The 15,244-nt window shown below is 48.0% G+C and overlaps 1 protein-coding gene across 1 annotated transcript in view; it reads left to right on the top strand.

Moving 5' to 3' along the window:
- Positions 1-15,244, top strand: part of pex14 (peroxisomal biogenesis factor 14) — a 57,769-nt gene that overhangs the window by 23,961 nt on the left and 18,564 nt on the right. The window contains 1 exon segment of the mRNA XM_077018496.1: positions 12,523-12,645. Coding sequence (XP_076874611.1) covers positions 12,523-12,645 — 123 coding nt within the window.

The following is a 15,244-nucleotide window of genomic DNA, read 5'->3' as shown; positions in this document are numbered from 1 at the left end:
GGTGTCACAGTAACCCCTATATTTTGATTGTGGATCAACAATTAGCCTCCCTTTGTTTTGAATAAGCAGTTTTCTCCAAGCGTTATGTCTTCGAGTGCCACTGGCTTTACAAGCGATCCGTGTGTAAATTTGCATGTTGTGGAAAATCGCCTTGTGTCAGCAGAAGACCATTTCTCGTGCGCCTCACCTTGAACAATGTAATTATGTCACAATGTTGGATCACTTTGAAAGCGTCTTGTGCAATTTGAAGGGTAGGAGGGAGGCCAGCTAGTCTGAAGGTAAATGCTGAGTAATCGTAAGCCAATTTCACTTTATTAAATTTCACACAAAATTTACCTCTACAGCCGCCCCCCCCCCTTTCCCCCAAACACCCGCCCCCACCCCACCCCGAGCCCTGCTGAGTTCACAGAAGCAGTTTAAGCAGGCGAGCACCTCTCTCAGTCTTTTCTCTGAGAGAGGCGAGCACCTCTCTCAGTCTTTTCATCTGGGGTTTTCATTTTTACTTAAAGTGGAAATTTAGTTTGATTGGCACATTTCATATTAAAACATGCCTTAAGTACAGTAGCAGAAATGACAGCTTGATAGTTATAAGGGTGACCTTTAATTTTCTCTGTTTATAGCTAATACCTATTAATTAGGGTTAGTGTTAAGCCAAGGTCATAGTAATAAGCTCTAAACATAGATTTAACCGTAGAGCAAGTTCTGTCTTCGATATTCTTCTTAATTATGTACGGTACATAAGTTTTGGTGCATGCATGCCTATAACTACATGCTTATCGATGTATTCCTGGGAGTCGGATTTGCATCGCTTGCTTTTGAGGGTATGACTACACTGCTATTACATGTTGCCTGTAGCCACAATTTGAGCACAGACCGGTATGAAAAATTGTGCATGGTGCTCTCACAGATGATTTCTTCTGCTTTTTAAAAATGCCAGCACTCCACTGCAGCACTGATGTCCCAGGGTACGTGTGCCCTGTCTGTCGTGGCACCCCTGCAGCTGGAGTGTGTGGGCCCCCCCCTCATGGTCTGACCCCCAGAGCACCCTCTCCAACCCACTGCAACTCAACCACATGCCCAAAACAACAAATGCACGTCCGTCTTAATTTCTATCGCAGTCTAATGCCATATTTATGTAAATATTGTCCGATTTTACTCCGTATTAACCGTGAGAAATGTCAAAGCTCACATAAAATAAAACAATACCATCTCCTGGTGGAGTGGGATTTAAATTGGATTCCTCCAGCGGGCCGAGAGAAGCGCTCAGCTGATGAAGAGCAAACCAGGCGACACTTTGATTACACGTTGCAGGATCTTTACGCAAGAATCTCTCCTCCACGTATTATTTATATGCACTGGTAATGCGTTAATCTGCACTGAAGGATACCTCTCTTCTTTTCATCCTCTCTCTCTCTTTCCCTCCCTCCACTCTTTCTTTCTCATCCTTTGAAGGCAGAGGTGATTGGTTGGTGTAAGCACACAGAAATATACGCTAATGTATCGAAGACGGGTAATTTGACTGGTGTGAACTGGGAATTACACATTTGGTTATATGGCCTAGATAACTGTTACTCTTGGGATGATGGTGGTTCTAAAAATAGTGTTTTATTAACTGCTGAAATAAAATGTTATTACTAGTGAAAGTACAAGATGGACAGAAACACCATCACGTCATTTAAGCTTTGGGTTCCACTTGACAACCCAAGCATTTTCCTTTATGTACTAATAAACCTAATACGGGGCATTTTTCTAGACTCAGATTAAACCTAAATTAAATCTAAACCTATATATATATATATATATATATATATATATATATATATATATATATATATATATATATATATATATATATATATATAATATAAAAAATGAATCAGAAGCTTTGTAATTAATCGCGAAATTAATCGCATTTTAATTGCATTTCAGTATTTAACATGAGAAATATTAATTTAAGTTTGAATGATGAATGAATCAATGATATAAGCATAAACTTCAACATCTTGTTTATTTTTCCACCAGTCTACTACACAGACCAATATATGAGTTCAGAAAACAGAGCAAACAGTTTTCAGAACACTGGAAATTCTGACCAAAATTTTTTTTATTTTGGGAGCTTTGCTCAAGATATTGGAAGAATAAGAAGAACTGAAGTGAATCAGAAGATGTTTTTTAATACCATTTTAGATGGTATACTTTTTCTTTAATTTCCCAGGCCTCTGCCACAGGTATCTCCATAGTACCTAGAAGTGGTCTTCTGCATGCTCAAAGCAAATGACTGGATCTTCCATTCATCATCTATAATATGAGCTGTCACACCAAGATAATTCTTGTTGCTAACAGAGGTCCAGTGATCCCCAGTCAGAGCCACATTTGTGGCGCTCTTCACAATAACCTGTTTTACTTCCCTCGTCAGGTTAATGCTCCTTCCCCTGTTTTTGAGGGGTGTTTCTTTATACGACTACATATCGTTACGGACAACACTGCAGATAATGTGACGCGTCAAGTTTAAACGCCTCCGCCGCTCACGTGAGGTGTACGGAGTCACGCGCTACAGTCACTCGCGAAAGTTTAATCCAGTCTTAATGTCAGGGTTAGATCCAGGCGCGTGCCTCCTGCTGCCACTAGGCGGAGCACGCGAGCTAGAACCAGGGGCTATCAAGCCCAATAGATTGCAGCTGTAAGCAGCCTATTTAATACGGGTGACTTCAGCAACTCATTGCTGAAGTTGTTAGTTGTTCTGTGCACTCGCAGCCTAAGCCAGTTTCTCTTGCCTTCGTGCTATTTCTACGTTTCTCTCGTTCTCTAGTTTCTCTCCTGAGTGTTCTCAGGTTTTGTCTGTCTTACGTTCTGTTTTTTCCTTTCTGTTCTATGTCGGTTTGTTCTCCAGTGTTCTGGTTGACAGACTGACAGGTACCAGGTAGGAGCTGCAGGTCGTGTTACCTAAGCTTCATCTTTCGTTTCTTATTTTTTCTCTTTTCCCTTCCGACACGTTGAGGCATTCTCCGTGTGATTTTCGTTTCCCCGTTTTTTCTTTATTAGACGCGTTGTATCCCGTTCCGCGTGTTTTTTGTTTGTTTACTTACCTGGTCTGTACACGTCGAGTTTCTCTGTGTCGTTCTTCTGTTGTTTCCCTCTGGGTTTTTTTGTTTTCGTTTTTCCCGCAGTCGCGGAGGTTTCAGTTGGCTGTTTTTTGCCGTTTGCTTTTAGTGGGTCGCGTTTGAGTCCTCGTCACGTTTAAACCAACGCGTCACCGCCGCGATCGGAGGCGGCGCGTAACAGAACACCTTCAGCCTGTTATGGACTCAGCTGACCCGTTCGCCGACGAGATGCGGAATGCCCTCGCTATGCAAGGCCAGATCCGCCTATTACAGCTGCCAGCCCTCCGGTTTCCTCCGGGGCTGTAGGGCTGCCTGCCGATTCCCATACGGAACCCGCATTGCCCGCTCCGGCGCGTTACAGTGGGGATCCCAACGAGTGTAGGGGGTTTTTATTACAGTGCATTTTTGAGCAGCAGCCATCACGTTTTCCCACCGAGCGTGCTAAAGTGGCCTATGTGATGGCGTTGCTTTCGGGGAAAGCACTACGGTGGGCTACACCAGTGTGGGAGAACCAACCGGAACTTTGTTCCTCTTTTGAGCGGTTTTCTCGGGCTATGCGGCAGGCGTTTTTTCATCCGGCTTCTGGAGGTATTGTCGCGTCTAAACTGTTGCGTTTACGACAGGGCAGATCGACTGTGGCAGAATACTCGTTAGATTTCTGCACACTGGCAGCAGAGAGCGACTGGGGTTCAGAGGCGCTGGGGGCTATTTACATAGAAGGACTGAGTGAAGAGATAAAGGACGAACTGTCCCTCAGAGACCCACCCAGCGGTTTGGACGACGCTATAGAACTCACTGTTAGGTTAGACAATCGGTTACGGAATCGCAAACACCGCCGTTTGTTCGCTCCACCCAGTGTTAAACCAGTATCTCCAGTACACAAGACTACTCAAGGGGACAGCGAAACATCAGAACAGCCCATGCAGTTAGGGCACACTCGCCTCTCCCGTCAGGAAAGACAAACCCGCTTACGGGAGGGCAAATGTCTCTATTGCGGCCGGGCTGACCATAGAATCGCAGAGTGTCCCGAGTTACAGGGAAAAGGGTAGACCCGTCGGTGAATGGGGTTGCACCGACGGGTCATGGCGCTTATTTCCCCGCCTGCGGTCTGATGCCCCACGTAGTGGTCTCATGGTGGGGTTCAGACGAACACCGGGTTTTGGCTCTCGTGGACTCGGGGGCCACTGGCAATTTCATTGACTCCGCCCTCGTAGCTTCTCTTTCTGTACCTCTGGTTCCCCTAGAAAAACCTCTCTCAGTGTCCGCCGTGGACGGCAGGTTGCTCACTTCAGGTGATATAACCCACCAAACAGTTCCTCTGACAGTTACTATAGGGAACCATCACGAAACCCTCACCCCTTATGTCATCGCTGCGCCCAAACTGCAGCTGATCTTGGGGTTTCCCTGGCTTCAGCGCCACAATCCTGATATTGACTGGCTCAACCTTTCTATCAATTGTTGGAGTAAAGTGTGCGAACAGTCGTGCTTGGTGCCCCGCTGCAGTAAACCCGGGGAAAAGCAAGAAGAAATAGCAGGCTTAGAAAAAGTCCCTGCTGTTTACCACGACTTAAAAGACGTGTTCAGCAAGCGTAAGGCAGGTTTCCTACCCCCGCATAGAGCCTGCGATATAGCGATCAACCTCTTACCTGGTACAACTCCCCCTAGGGGGCGTTTGTTTTCCTTAGCACTGCCTGAACGCAATGCTATGGAATCCTACATTCAGGAAGCGCTCGCTGCTGGTACCATCCGTCCCTCTACCTCTCCCGCAGGCGCTGGGTTCTTCTTTGTGGGGAAAAAGGATGGGGGCCTCCGCCCTTGTATAGACTACAGGGGACTAAATAAGATCACCATCAAAGACCGCCACCCCTTACCTCTTATGTCCTCCGCCTTCGAGGCCCTTCAACGGGCGACGGTCTTCACTAAGTTAGATCTGAGAAGCGTGTATAATCTGTTGTGAGTCAGAGAAGGCGACAAGTGGAAAACCGCCTTCAATAGACCCTCTGGTCATTATGAGTATTTAGTTATGCCGTTTGGGCTCATGAACGCACCCGCGGCTTTCCAGCGGTTCGTGAACGGTGTACTCCGAGGTGGCCTTCTTGGGGTTCATCGTCGCTAAGGGTCAACTGGCAATGGACCCTGCCAAGATCAAAGCCGTAACTCAATGGCCCGTGCCCACGTCCGTTTGTTTGGTTCAACGCTTTCTGGGTTTTGCCAATTTCTACAGACGGTTTATCAGAGATTTTGGCTCCCTTGCTGCTCCGCTTTCTGCCCTTACTAGTAAAAAGTTGGGGAAATTCACGTGGACCCCTGAAACCCAGAAGGCGTTCGAGACGCTTAAGGGCCTTTTTACCAGTGCTCCGGTGTTGCGGGTTCCTGACCCTGAGCTCCCTTTCATTGTTGAAACCGACGCCTCTGATTTGGGCGTTGGGGCGGTTCTCTCTCAGAGGGTTGGGGAACCACCTAAGCTGCACCCCTGCGTCTATTTTTCGCATCGGTTCACCCCTACGGAGAGGCGGTACGACGTAGGGGACAAAGAACTCCTGGCCATTAAAATGGCCTTAGAGGAGTGGCGGCACTGGCTGGAGGGAGCCCGTCACCCTTTCCTGGTCTGGTCGGACCACAAAAACCTGACGTACCTCCAGCAGGCCAAGTGTCTCAATGCTAGACAGGCCAGGTGGGCCCTGTTTTTTAGCCGTTTCGATTTCACTTTGGCATACCGTCCGGGCTCGAAGAACACTAAGCCTGACGCTTTGTCTCGTCAGTGGGAACCTCCTCTTGTTAACAGTCCTCCTGAAACCGTGCTTCCCCCGGGGGTTGTAATGGCAACCATTCGGTGGGGGATTGTGAAGACAGTGCAGGACGAACTCGCCAATGAACCCGGGCCTAGCGGTGTTCCTCCTGGCTGTCTGTACGTTCCCTCGACCGCCCGGCGCAAGGTCCTCTTGTGGGGACATACTGAGCGTTACGCGGCGCACCCTGACGCAAGGCGGACCACCAAGCTCATAAAGAGGAGGTTTTGGTGGCCAGCTATGGATCAGGAGATCCGCGACTTCGTGGCCTCCTGCGAGGTGTGTAACAGAAGCAAGGCGCCACGCAGCAAGCCTAGGGGGTTGTTGCACCCGTTACCCACATCCTCCAGACCGTGGTCTCATATCTCCCTAGATTTCGTCACCGGGCTTCTGTCCTCTAAAGGACTAACCACCATTCTCGTGGTCGTGGACAGGTTTTCCAAATTCAGTAAGTTCATCGGCCTGCCCAAGCTGCCCTCCGCCCGGGAGACTGCATCTCTCTTGCTGATTCATGTAATCCGCAATTACGGGTTCCCTCAGGATGTGGTGTCCGATAGAGGGCCCCAGTTCGCCAGCAGCTTCTGGAAGGCGTTCCTGACCCTCCTCGGCGCCTCCGCTAGCCTGTCTTCGGGTTTCCATCCCCAGTCTAATGGCCAGACTGAGCGTGTAAACCAGGACCTGGAGCAGACCCTCAGGTGCCTGGCATCCACTAACCCTGCGTCCTGGGCCGACCACCTGTTGTGGGCTGAGTACGCCCACAACACGCTGTGGCATTCGGCTCTGGGCATGTCACCTTTCGAGTGCTTGTTCGGGTATGCCCCTCCTCTGTTTGCAGATCACGAGCAAGCCGTGGCTGTGCCTTCCGCTGTGGCTCAGTTTCGGCGCTGCCGCAAGGCATGGTCACGGGCCCGCTCGGCCTTGTTGAAGGCCTCCTCCGCCTATTGCTGCAGTGCCAACAAGCACCGTCTCCCTACGCTGTCATTCCGTCCTGGTCAGCATGTGTGGTTGGCAGCAGGTAACTTACCAGTTCGGGGTGGTACTAAAAAACTGGCTCCTCGCTTCCTGGGTCCGTTCAAGATCGACCATCGCATCAACCCGGTCACCTAACGTTTGGTACTCCCTCCTCCCATGCGTGTCCACCCGGTGTTTCACGTGTCCCATCTCCGGCCGTTCTTGTGTGGTTCTTTTCCCGCCCCGGCTCCTCCTGCGCCGCATATGATTGGTGGGGGTCCGGTCTATACGGTACGACGTCTTTTGGACGTTCGTCGGGTCAGGGGACGGGACCAGTTCCTGGTGGATTGGGAGCGTTACGGGCCTGAGGAGCGGTCTTGGGTCCCCAGGGCACGCATCCTGGATCGTTCCCTGATCACTTATTTTTATCGTGACAGGGCTATGGCCCTGGGCCCGCGGGGTCTCGGGCCTAGAGGGGGGGGGGGGGGGGGGGGGGGGTTCTGTCAGGGTTAGAGCCAGGCACGTGCCTCCTGCTGCCACTAGGCGGAGCACGCAAGCTAGAACCAGGGGCAATCAAGCCCAATAGATTGCAGCTGTAAGCAGCCTATTTAATACGGGTGACTTCAGCAACTCATTGCTGAAGTTGTTAGTTGTTCTGTGCACTCGCAGCCTAAGCCAGTTTCTCTTGCCTTCGTGCTATTTCTACGTTTCTCTCGTTCTCTAGTTTCTCTCCTGAGTGTTCTCAGGTTTTGTCTGTCTTACGTTCTGTTTTTTCCTTTCTGTTCTATGTCGGTTTGTTCTCCAGTGTTCTGGTTGACAGTCTGAGAGGTACCAGGGAGGAGCTGCAGGTCGTGTTACCTAAGCTTCATCTTTCGTTTCTTATTTTTTCTCTTTTCCCTTCCGACACGTTGAGGCATTCTCCGTGTGATTTTCGTTTTCCCCGTTTTTTCTTTATTAGACGCGTTGTATCCCGTTCCGCGTGTTTTTTGTTTGTTTACTTACCTGATCTGTACACGTCGAGTTTCTCTGTGTCGTTCTTCTGTTGTTTCCCTCTGGGTTTTTTTGTTTTTGTTTTTCCCACAGTCGCGGAGGTTTCAGTTGGCTGTTTTTTGCCGTTTGCTTTTAGTGGGTCGCGTTTGAGTCCTCGTCACGTTTAAACCAACGCGTCACCGCCGCGATCGGAGGCGGCGCGTAACACTTAATGGTCCAATGAAGGTAATTTAAAAACCAGGACATTTCCTCACTTTAAAAAAAACCCGGGACGCCCGGGACAGGATGTGAAATACGGACATGTCCCGTGAAATACGGACGTTTGGTCACCCTATCGTACTAGGAATACATTTAGCAGCTAAGTTATCATTACTGACCTGTGCGTTAGCACCAACATGTTTTGCGTTGAGGTGGTAACGAAGGGTGGAAGTGCTCCTGTGATAAGCGAACTCCTTCCTACATAAAGTGCAAATAATACTATTTGTGTTTGTATTCCATCTGGAAGTTTCTTATATTTAAATGTCCCATCCACCAGCGTAGCCTCTTCAGTCATCTCCATCATGATCTTATTGTGCGTCCATATAATCTGTATGCCTGGAACTCGTGCACTGAGAAACATTCCACGGTGCAAAAGTGTCTCATGCATTAAAATGCGTTAATTTTTTTAGTTCGTTAATTTTCCTGTAATTAATTAATCGAAATTAACGCGTTAAAGTCCCACCACTAATATATATATATATTCCACTGTGCTTCACCGTTGACAATTTAGTTTAGACCAGATTAAGACCAGGCTGATCCCATGCCAGGAAAACCTGTCCACTAAGTTAAACTGTAGCATTAAACACAGGCTGGTTCCCTCACGGGGAAATAGACCTAGCGGCTAGTAAAAGAACATTCACTTGTCCCTTTGTGTTCTTATTATTTTGTTATAACTCGACTTTATGTACAGGTCGTACACCTGAACTTTGGCAGAGCAGGTTGGGGCTGCTCGGTGTGAACGAGCCGACTGGATCTCTGACCTCTCTACAGTTCTTCATTACAGTCACTTCATTATGGCGAAGGGGTCATCCCGGACAGAGGGGCACCCATGGTGTAATAGCGCCCGTGCCATGAAGGAAAGGATAAGGTTCATCATCCCAGATATTAATAGGATGGTGTTTGCAAGTGAGGTTATGCGACTCACCTCTTGGACAAAAATGGCGATGACCAAGGCCTGAGGAAAATGCGGAGGGATTGATGTGGTTATAAATTACTCCACGGCGCCACCTAGCCCGGACCGTCTCTCACTTTGTCATCAGGGGAGGGCGATAAAGCAGGGAAATGAGAGCAGACTGTCGTGCCCCCCCTCCTAACACTTTTTTTTTCATACATAAATGAATGTGCTATGAGACTGGTCATTATTTAGGGTACGCGAGTGTCCTGCGACAGCACTGGTTGGGGGGGGGGGGGGGGGGGGGGGGGGGAGGGGTGGCTGCTTACCCAGAATTCTGTCGCATGGACATGCACATGCAAAACAGGATGAAGTCGCCTCCTGACTCTCCCTAACCTATTGACCCTTTGTCTGTTTATGAGCCATGACATTTTTTAATGTCATATTCAAAATATATGTAATATTCACTCAAGGGCAACTTAATCATTCAGGCCTTGTAGGCCGGTGGACAGCATTCATATTTCTTAGCGTCTAAACTTGTTTTTGTAAGCGGTTATAGAATTGGCTGTCCGAGCTTGTTCTTAACCCAGTTAAGAAGTTCTGAAATGCCAGAACTGGCCAAATGACATTTCATGACCCCCCTCCCTCACTGGGTCGTATAATCACCTCTGTGGTGGGGGGCAGCAAACAAATAAATAAATAAAAACAAAAGGTAAAAACGGCGCAGAAAATAGAGCTGTAAATAATATGAAGAGCAATGGGTTTTCCTTTAAATAAATACCGATCCGGTTTATGTTGAAAGACAATAGAATACGTAGCCCAGATATGCAGTTTACAGTATTTATAGCTGTAATATCGAGGTGCCACCACCGTAATTTCATGCCCCAATGAGAATGGCAAGGTCAAAGCAAATGCTTGGGCAGAACATGTGCTAATACGATGACTCATAAACAGGCGCCGTGTGTATCAGGTGCACCAAATAATACTGTATAATGAAAATACAGAATAGCTTTTCATTATTGTTCTTTTTACGGTGTCATCATTAGATGTAATTTATGTCTTAAAAAAAATATATCATCTCCCAGCAGGTCGATTCGAAATGGAGGTCGGGAGGTCATTCTACAGGTTTGGAAACCATATAAATTTCCCATTTTCTTTTTGTGAGCTTTTCCTTTTATATGTAAAATTCAGCCTCTCCTGCTTGTCTTTCTTTCAAATTGGATCTCAAAGGCCTTTTATTTATCCTCCCATTTTCTTTAGAATAAAGGCATCACAGGCAGCGAAATAGCTGACCTGGGCTCAAAATCCACAAGAAAAGCACATGTATTAATGAATTTGCATGCATCTAATTTGGACGTGGAAAAAAAAAAAAAAACGGCCCTTTGTAGTTTCACCCAAAGGTGCTATTAAGAATTCAAATGACATTACTGATATGTACATATTTGTTTATTGTGATATCTTTTAGAACTAGACCCCGCTCAAAGCTGAACGTGTGAACTTACCCAGAAGTGTCTTTCTCCTTTGGGGGACGATATACCTCAAGTATGGGAGGGGGAGGGGGGGGAGCTACAGTCCACTCTGTCTCATTCAATAGTCTGCCACCATGCAGTCTGCTGTGGTCTGATGGATGGCAAACCAGGGACACATTATTGCTTATTGCACAGTCCAGCTCACAGACTATGGCCAGTTCCTGTCATGAGCACCACCACGCCAGGCAGGATGGCCGATATCTGACTTAAATTATTCAACCATTTTCATGGCCGTTTTAGTCCCTGAGAGCTGACCTCCCCCGAACCACCCCCCCCCCTCCCCCCCGTCCCTCGGCCCGCACGTTCTACGGGTCTGAGAAGAATCTCCTCGTGCCTTTGACCTTAACCCAGAGTTTTCTGGAAGAGTGATAAAAGTGAGTAAATGGTCATTTTAATGAAAATGGTGGAGTTATAAATTTCATTAATACTCTGTCTGGTGGGGAATTAGTGCAGAGCTGTGCGCGAGGCTCTTCCCTTCATGAAATTAGGCCCAGAAACTCGATTCGGCCCTGTCTTTTATGACCAAGGGTGCACGAATGTAGTTGTCACGCTGAAATCAATGTTTTGCCCTTCGTGAACTTAAGAACTTGGATCCGATGGTGTTCTGTGATGCACTTGATTCACTTCAGATATAAATTGGAACATTTTTCATGCTAATTTTAGGTGCCGAGTTGAATGAAAGCGTTCTGTAAGCCTTCTGTAGGGTCACCCTGTTAATTAATTGGCCCTGTGTTCATTTGCATTATTTTAAATCACTATTTCTTATTGTTGATTTTTTATTAGCTGTTCTGTAGCTGGTATTATGCTTCTTGATCTGGGAAGCGTCTTGGTTTGCAGCACTCTGACGTCCTCCCCTGCTGACAGGAGTCTGATCAGACTCCGGTCCTGTTCACTGCCAAAGCTCCTGGCTCTTCCTGGCCTGCGTAAGCACACGCTCCAGTGGCATTTGCCACGTTTATGATATGTGTATTACAGCACAAAAACAGCTTGCTGTCTGCTCTTTAAACAGCTCAATTTGGAGCAAAGCTCAGCCTTTTGGCACCCCGGCAGGCAGTAGAGTCGTATGAAAGCATGTGGAATAGAGTGCTGAAATGCCCAGAGGGACATCTCCAGTAAACAGCACTCACACTTAGCCTGCTGGAAGAGAGAGGGAGAGGGGGAGAGAGGGAAGGGGAAGGAGAGAGAGAGAGGGAGAGAGAGAGAGACCGACCAACCGACCGCAGATCACTGTGCTAAACACACAATGACAGAAATGACACACTCCAGTCTGCTGTGGACAAACAAAGGTCACGGAGCGACTATATGTGGTATTATATAGCTGTGTGTGTGTGTAAAAGTGATACATTTAACTTGCACTTTGATCTAAATGTTTTTGGGTTTGGGGGTGAGAGGGAGGGGCTTGGGGAGGGGGGAGGGGAGCCTATAATGTTTCCACCACTTTTATGTGTTCATTAAATGTCCAAAGCTCAGCGCTGCCTGTTTGAACGGACAACTCTCCAAAGGCTTTTTCTGGTTTTTACATGCTGGTGGATGCAGGTTTGGGTCTTTGTTTATTTTGAATTGCTTAATAAAGAGGAGACACGGGCGAGTGGTTGTGTGAGGTGTTGGAAATAAACCCCCCATTTTCCCCACAAAAGGAAATGTTAAAATTAGATTTTTCCCCCCCTCCTCTCCTGTCATTTTCCATCAGGGATCTCTGTGCAATTTAATCATGACTAAAATCATTAAAAAAGATCTGAAGATTAGATTATATTGGCATTTGCAAAATTATGTAATACATTTACATTACAATGAAGAAATTAAAATAATGCATTTTATCTGTCTGGGGTTTCGAAGAGCTCCACCTGGGGAAATAATGTAGCTGGAAATGAAGGAGTTGTATCCTCACGCTGAAGGCTGCCAGTAATGGAGACCATCTCCACAGTGCCAGTCTGGTCAGCTCTCCAGCTCTAGAACCGTATCCCGGGCCGCTCGGGTAACACGTGGCTCCTTTGGTGCCCCTCTCTGCCCAGGTCTGAGCGACGAGGAGGTGGAGATGGCCATCCAGCGTTCAGGCAGCACACAGGAGGCCCTGGTCCTGAGTCCAGCACCACCCACACACACCCTCCAGCACCTTCCTCCGCCCGGACCATACGGTGAGCGCAGCCCTACCAATCACCGTGCACATAACCTCCATCCTTTGGACAGAAGAAGGCGACCCACTCTTCCTTTACAGTTATTAACTCCCCAAATAGGCTCGTCTCTCACTGGCTTTCATTGGCTGCTAGATTACTTTGTCACTCAAGATGATGGAACATCTAAATGGAGCTTCTCAATGTCTTCATGTCCTTGTTTACATGCTAAAACCCTATGCTTATCATGTAAACTCAAGGCAGCTAAAAGCACCCTGAAGTCATAACTAGAAGTACGTTTGTCTCCCAGACCATGTTCTTCACCAAGAAACCTCCAGACGTTCCCGGCGCGCTATTATACGGATCCCATCACTCTGGGGTGGCGTATGGCACCGTCTGGCCTTCCAGCCATGTACATCTGTAATTAATTCCCCCCCCCACACGGGGGAGGGGGCTGCCTAGGTGACGCTGCGCCTTCTCCATCACGGCCGTGGTCCTCCCCCCCCCCCCGTTTGGCTGAGGGTTGGCCGGGTAAAGGGTCTTCTCTCCTGCAGCCTGGATCTTTATTACCACGGCCGGTTATGAGCACCGGCCTGGCCCGCTGATTTTCCAATGCAGAATGAAGTCGTCGCCGCGCTTAACCCGTATGACAATGATTCCAGATGTATTCCACCCTCGTTTATTGCCACGTCGTCCTTGACTCCTGAGCATCTCATGTTTTGTAATGAAAGCCGTGTTGATGGGATGGCCGAATACTTAGGGCGCAGGCCGGCCCCTGGCGAGGGGGGGGGGGTTACATCAAAACGGCTATAAGAGAAGTGGATAATGAGGTGTGAGCCGGGAGTCTTGTACGGGGGGTCAGGCTGGGAAGAGGGGGCTACCTCCCTTTGATGTCCTTGTTATGGGGACGATGCACAGAGACTCGCATCCATCTCTGTCGCAGTAATGGATACTCTGATCTCTATTTTCAGCCGACAGAAGGACAGTAGGGCCTTCCCTGAACCCAATAAATTTCAGAGGAGATTGGAAAAAAAGGGGGGAACCAGACTCGGGCTCCCCGCCTTGTGCGTCCAAATGGAAGTGGAGGGGTGCAGCCGGAACTTCAGCTTGGCTAACGTGGTGCGCCCAGACAGGCCCGGTGGCGGGTCGCTCCTCTCGGAGAGCGTCGGAAGTGTGGCTTTCAAAGAACCCGAGGAACCCGACATGGCACCACCCCCCCCCACGAACGCTGCTGTCATCCATGGCCTACGAGCTGTCGACAGCTGCTTTAGGGAACACACGAAAGGCTGTTAAAGGCACAACCCACCAGACTGTTCGGTAACGGTTGTGTTTGTAGCCATGTGAGGATTGACAGTGTGGAGAAGGCTGCGGCAGAGAGGTTGTTGACGTGCCTGTGGGCATCGCACGTCACCCGAGATCACCCGAGATCACCCGAGATCACCTGTAGACAAATACAGCTCTGTGAATGGTGGTTAGGATTTTTTTTCCTCTTTTTTTTTTTTTTTTTTGCTCCTTGTCAAATCACACAAGATATCATCAGAAGTGATCGTCTGCTCACTGATCCGTGGCCACCTGATTTTTCTCAAAGGACCAAAGCTTCAAAAAAAAAAAAAAAACCGAGAGAAAAGAAAGAGCCAGCATCCCTTGTAGTCTATTAGAGGTCCTGTTTATTTGTATTCAGTAGAGCAGATTCAGACAAATTACCACAACACACCTGTTTCCCAGGCTCAGTATGTTACAAAATGGAGCATTTTGTATCTGACATGTTGACCTGCCTCAGCCAGATTTGCCTTAATTACTTCTCTGCTTGGTCTACGGTTATTTGCATGATAATTTTTTACCTCTTGCCAGAGCCTTTGCTAGAATAGAAATGTCTGCTTCTGGCTAATCTATGACCTTTTGAGAAAAGGCACATCTTTAGCCTATTTCGGGGCAAATGCCTTAAAATTTGTACCTAATCAGTCATTACTGACATGGAATGAACACAGCACAGTTACAGTAGTGCAGTATCTTTATGGTGTATGTATGTTTTATGTTTTTTATGTATATACTCAACATTCTCAGAAGACATTTTTTTCTGGGTCATATGTTTCTCGTTCTGAGAACGAGTGTGAGGTGAAGTGGGCTTCATTGATGTGGCCTCTGTTTCCTGATCGAGCGTTCACACCTCACCGGGCTGCATCTACACACGACTTGTGAAAGAATACGATTGCTGCTATTTGGTGTATCTCATCACGGCTGTACGAGCGCCGTCTCCACGCGTGAACCCCAGACGTGTCAACAGGGCTTCCCGCTCTGCTCACTCACTGCAGACGGGTGCGTCTCCTCCGTGCACCCGCTGGAGGTGAAGACGACCTCTCTTCTCGGTTCTGTTGTCACTCCAGCGACGTGCGCTGGCCCTTACGGCTAATGTGCATTTCTAACGAGAGACACTGTTGGTTTGTGTTGGCAGACATATGCAGAGTTACATGCTGAATTACCTGAATTACAGCCATGCTGCCAGTGTTTTGTGTGATAACAGCAGGCTGTGTGTGTGTGTGTGTGTGTGTGTGTGTGTGTGTGTGTGTGTGTGTGTGTGTGTGTGTGTGTGTGTGTGTGTGTGTGTGTGTGTGTGTGTGTGTGT

This window comes from Brachyhypopomus gauderio, chromosome 10, assembly GCF_052324685.1.
Source record: "Brachyhypopomus gauderio isolate BG-103 chromosome 10, BGAUD_0.2, whole genome shotgun sequence".
NCBI classification, from domain to species: domain Eukaryota; kingdom Metazoa; phylum Chordata; class Actinopteri; order Gymnotiformes; family Hypopomidae; genus Brachyhypopomus; species Brachyhypopomus gauderio.
This window is presented reverse-complemented; position numbering and strand designations above follow the sequence as displayed.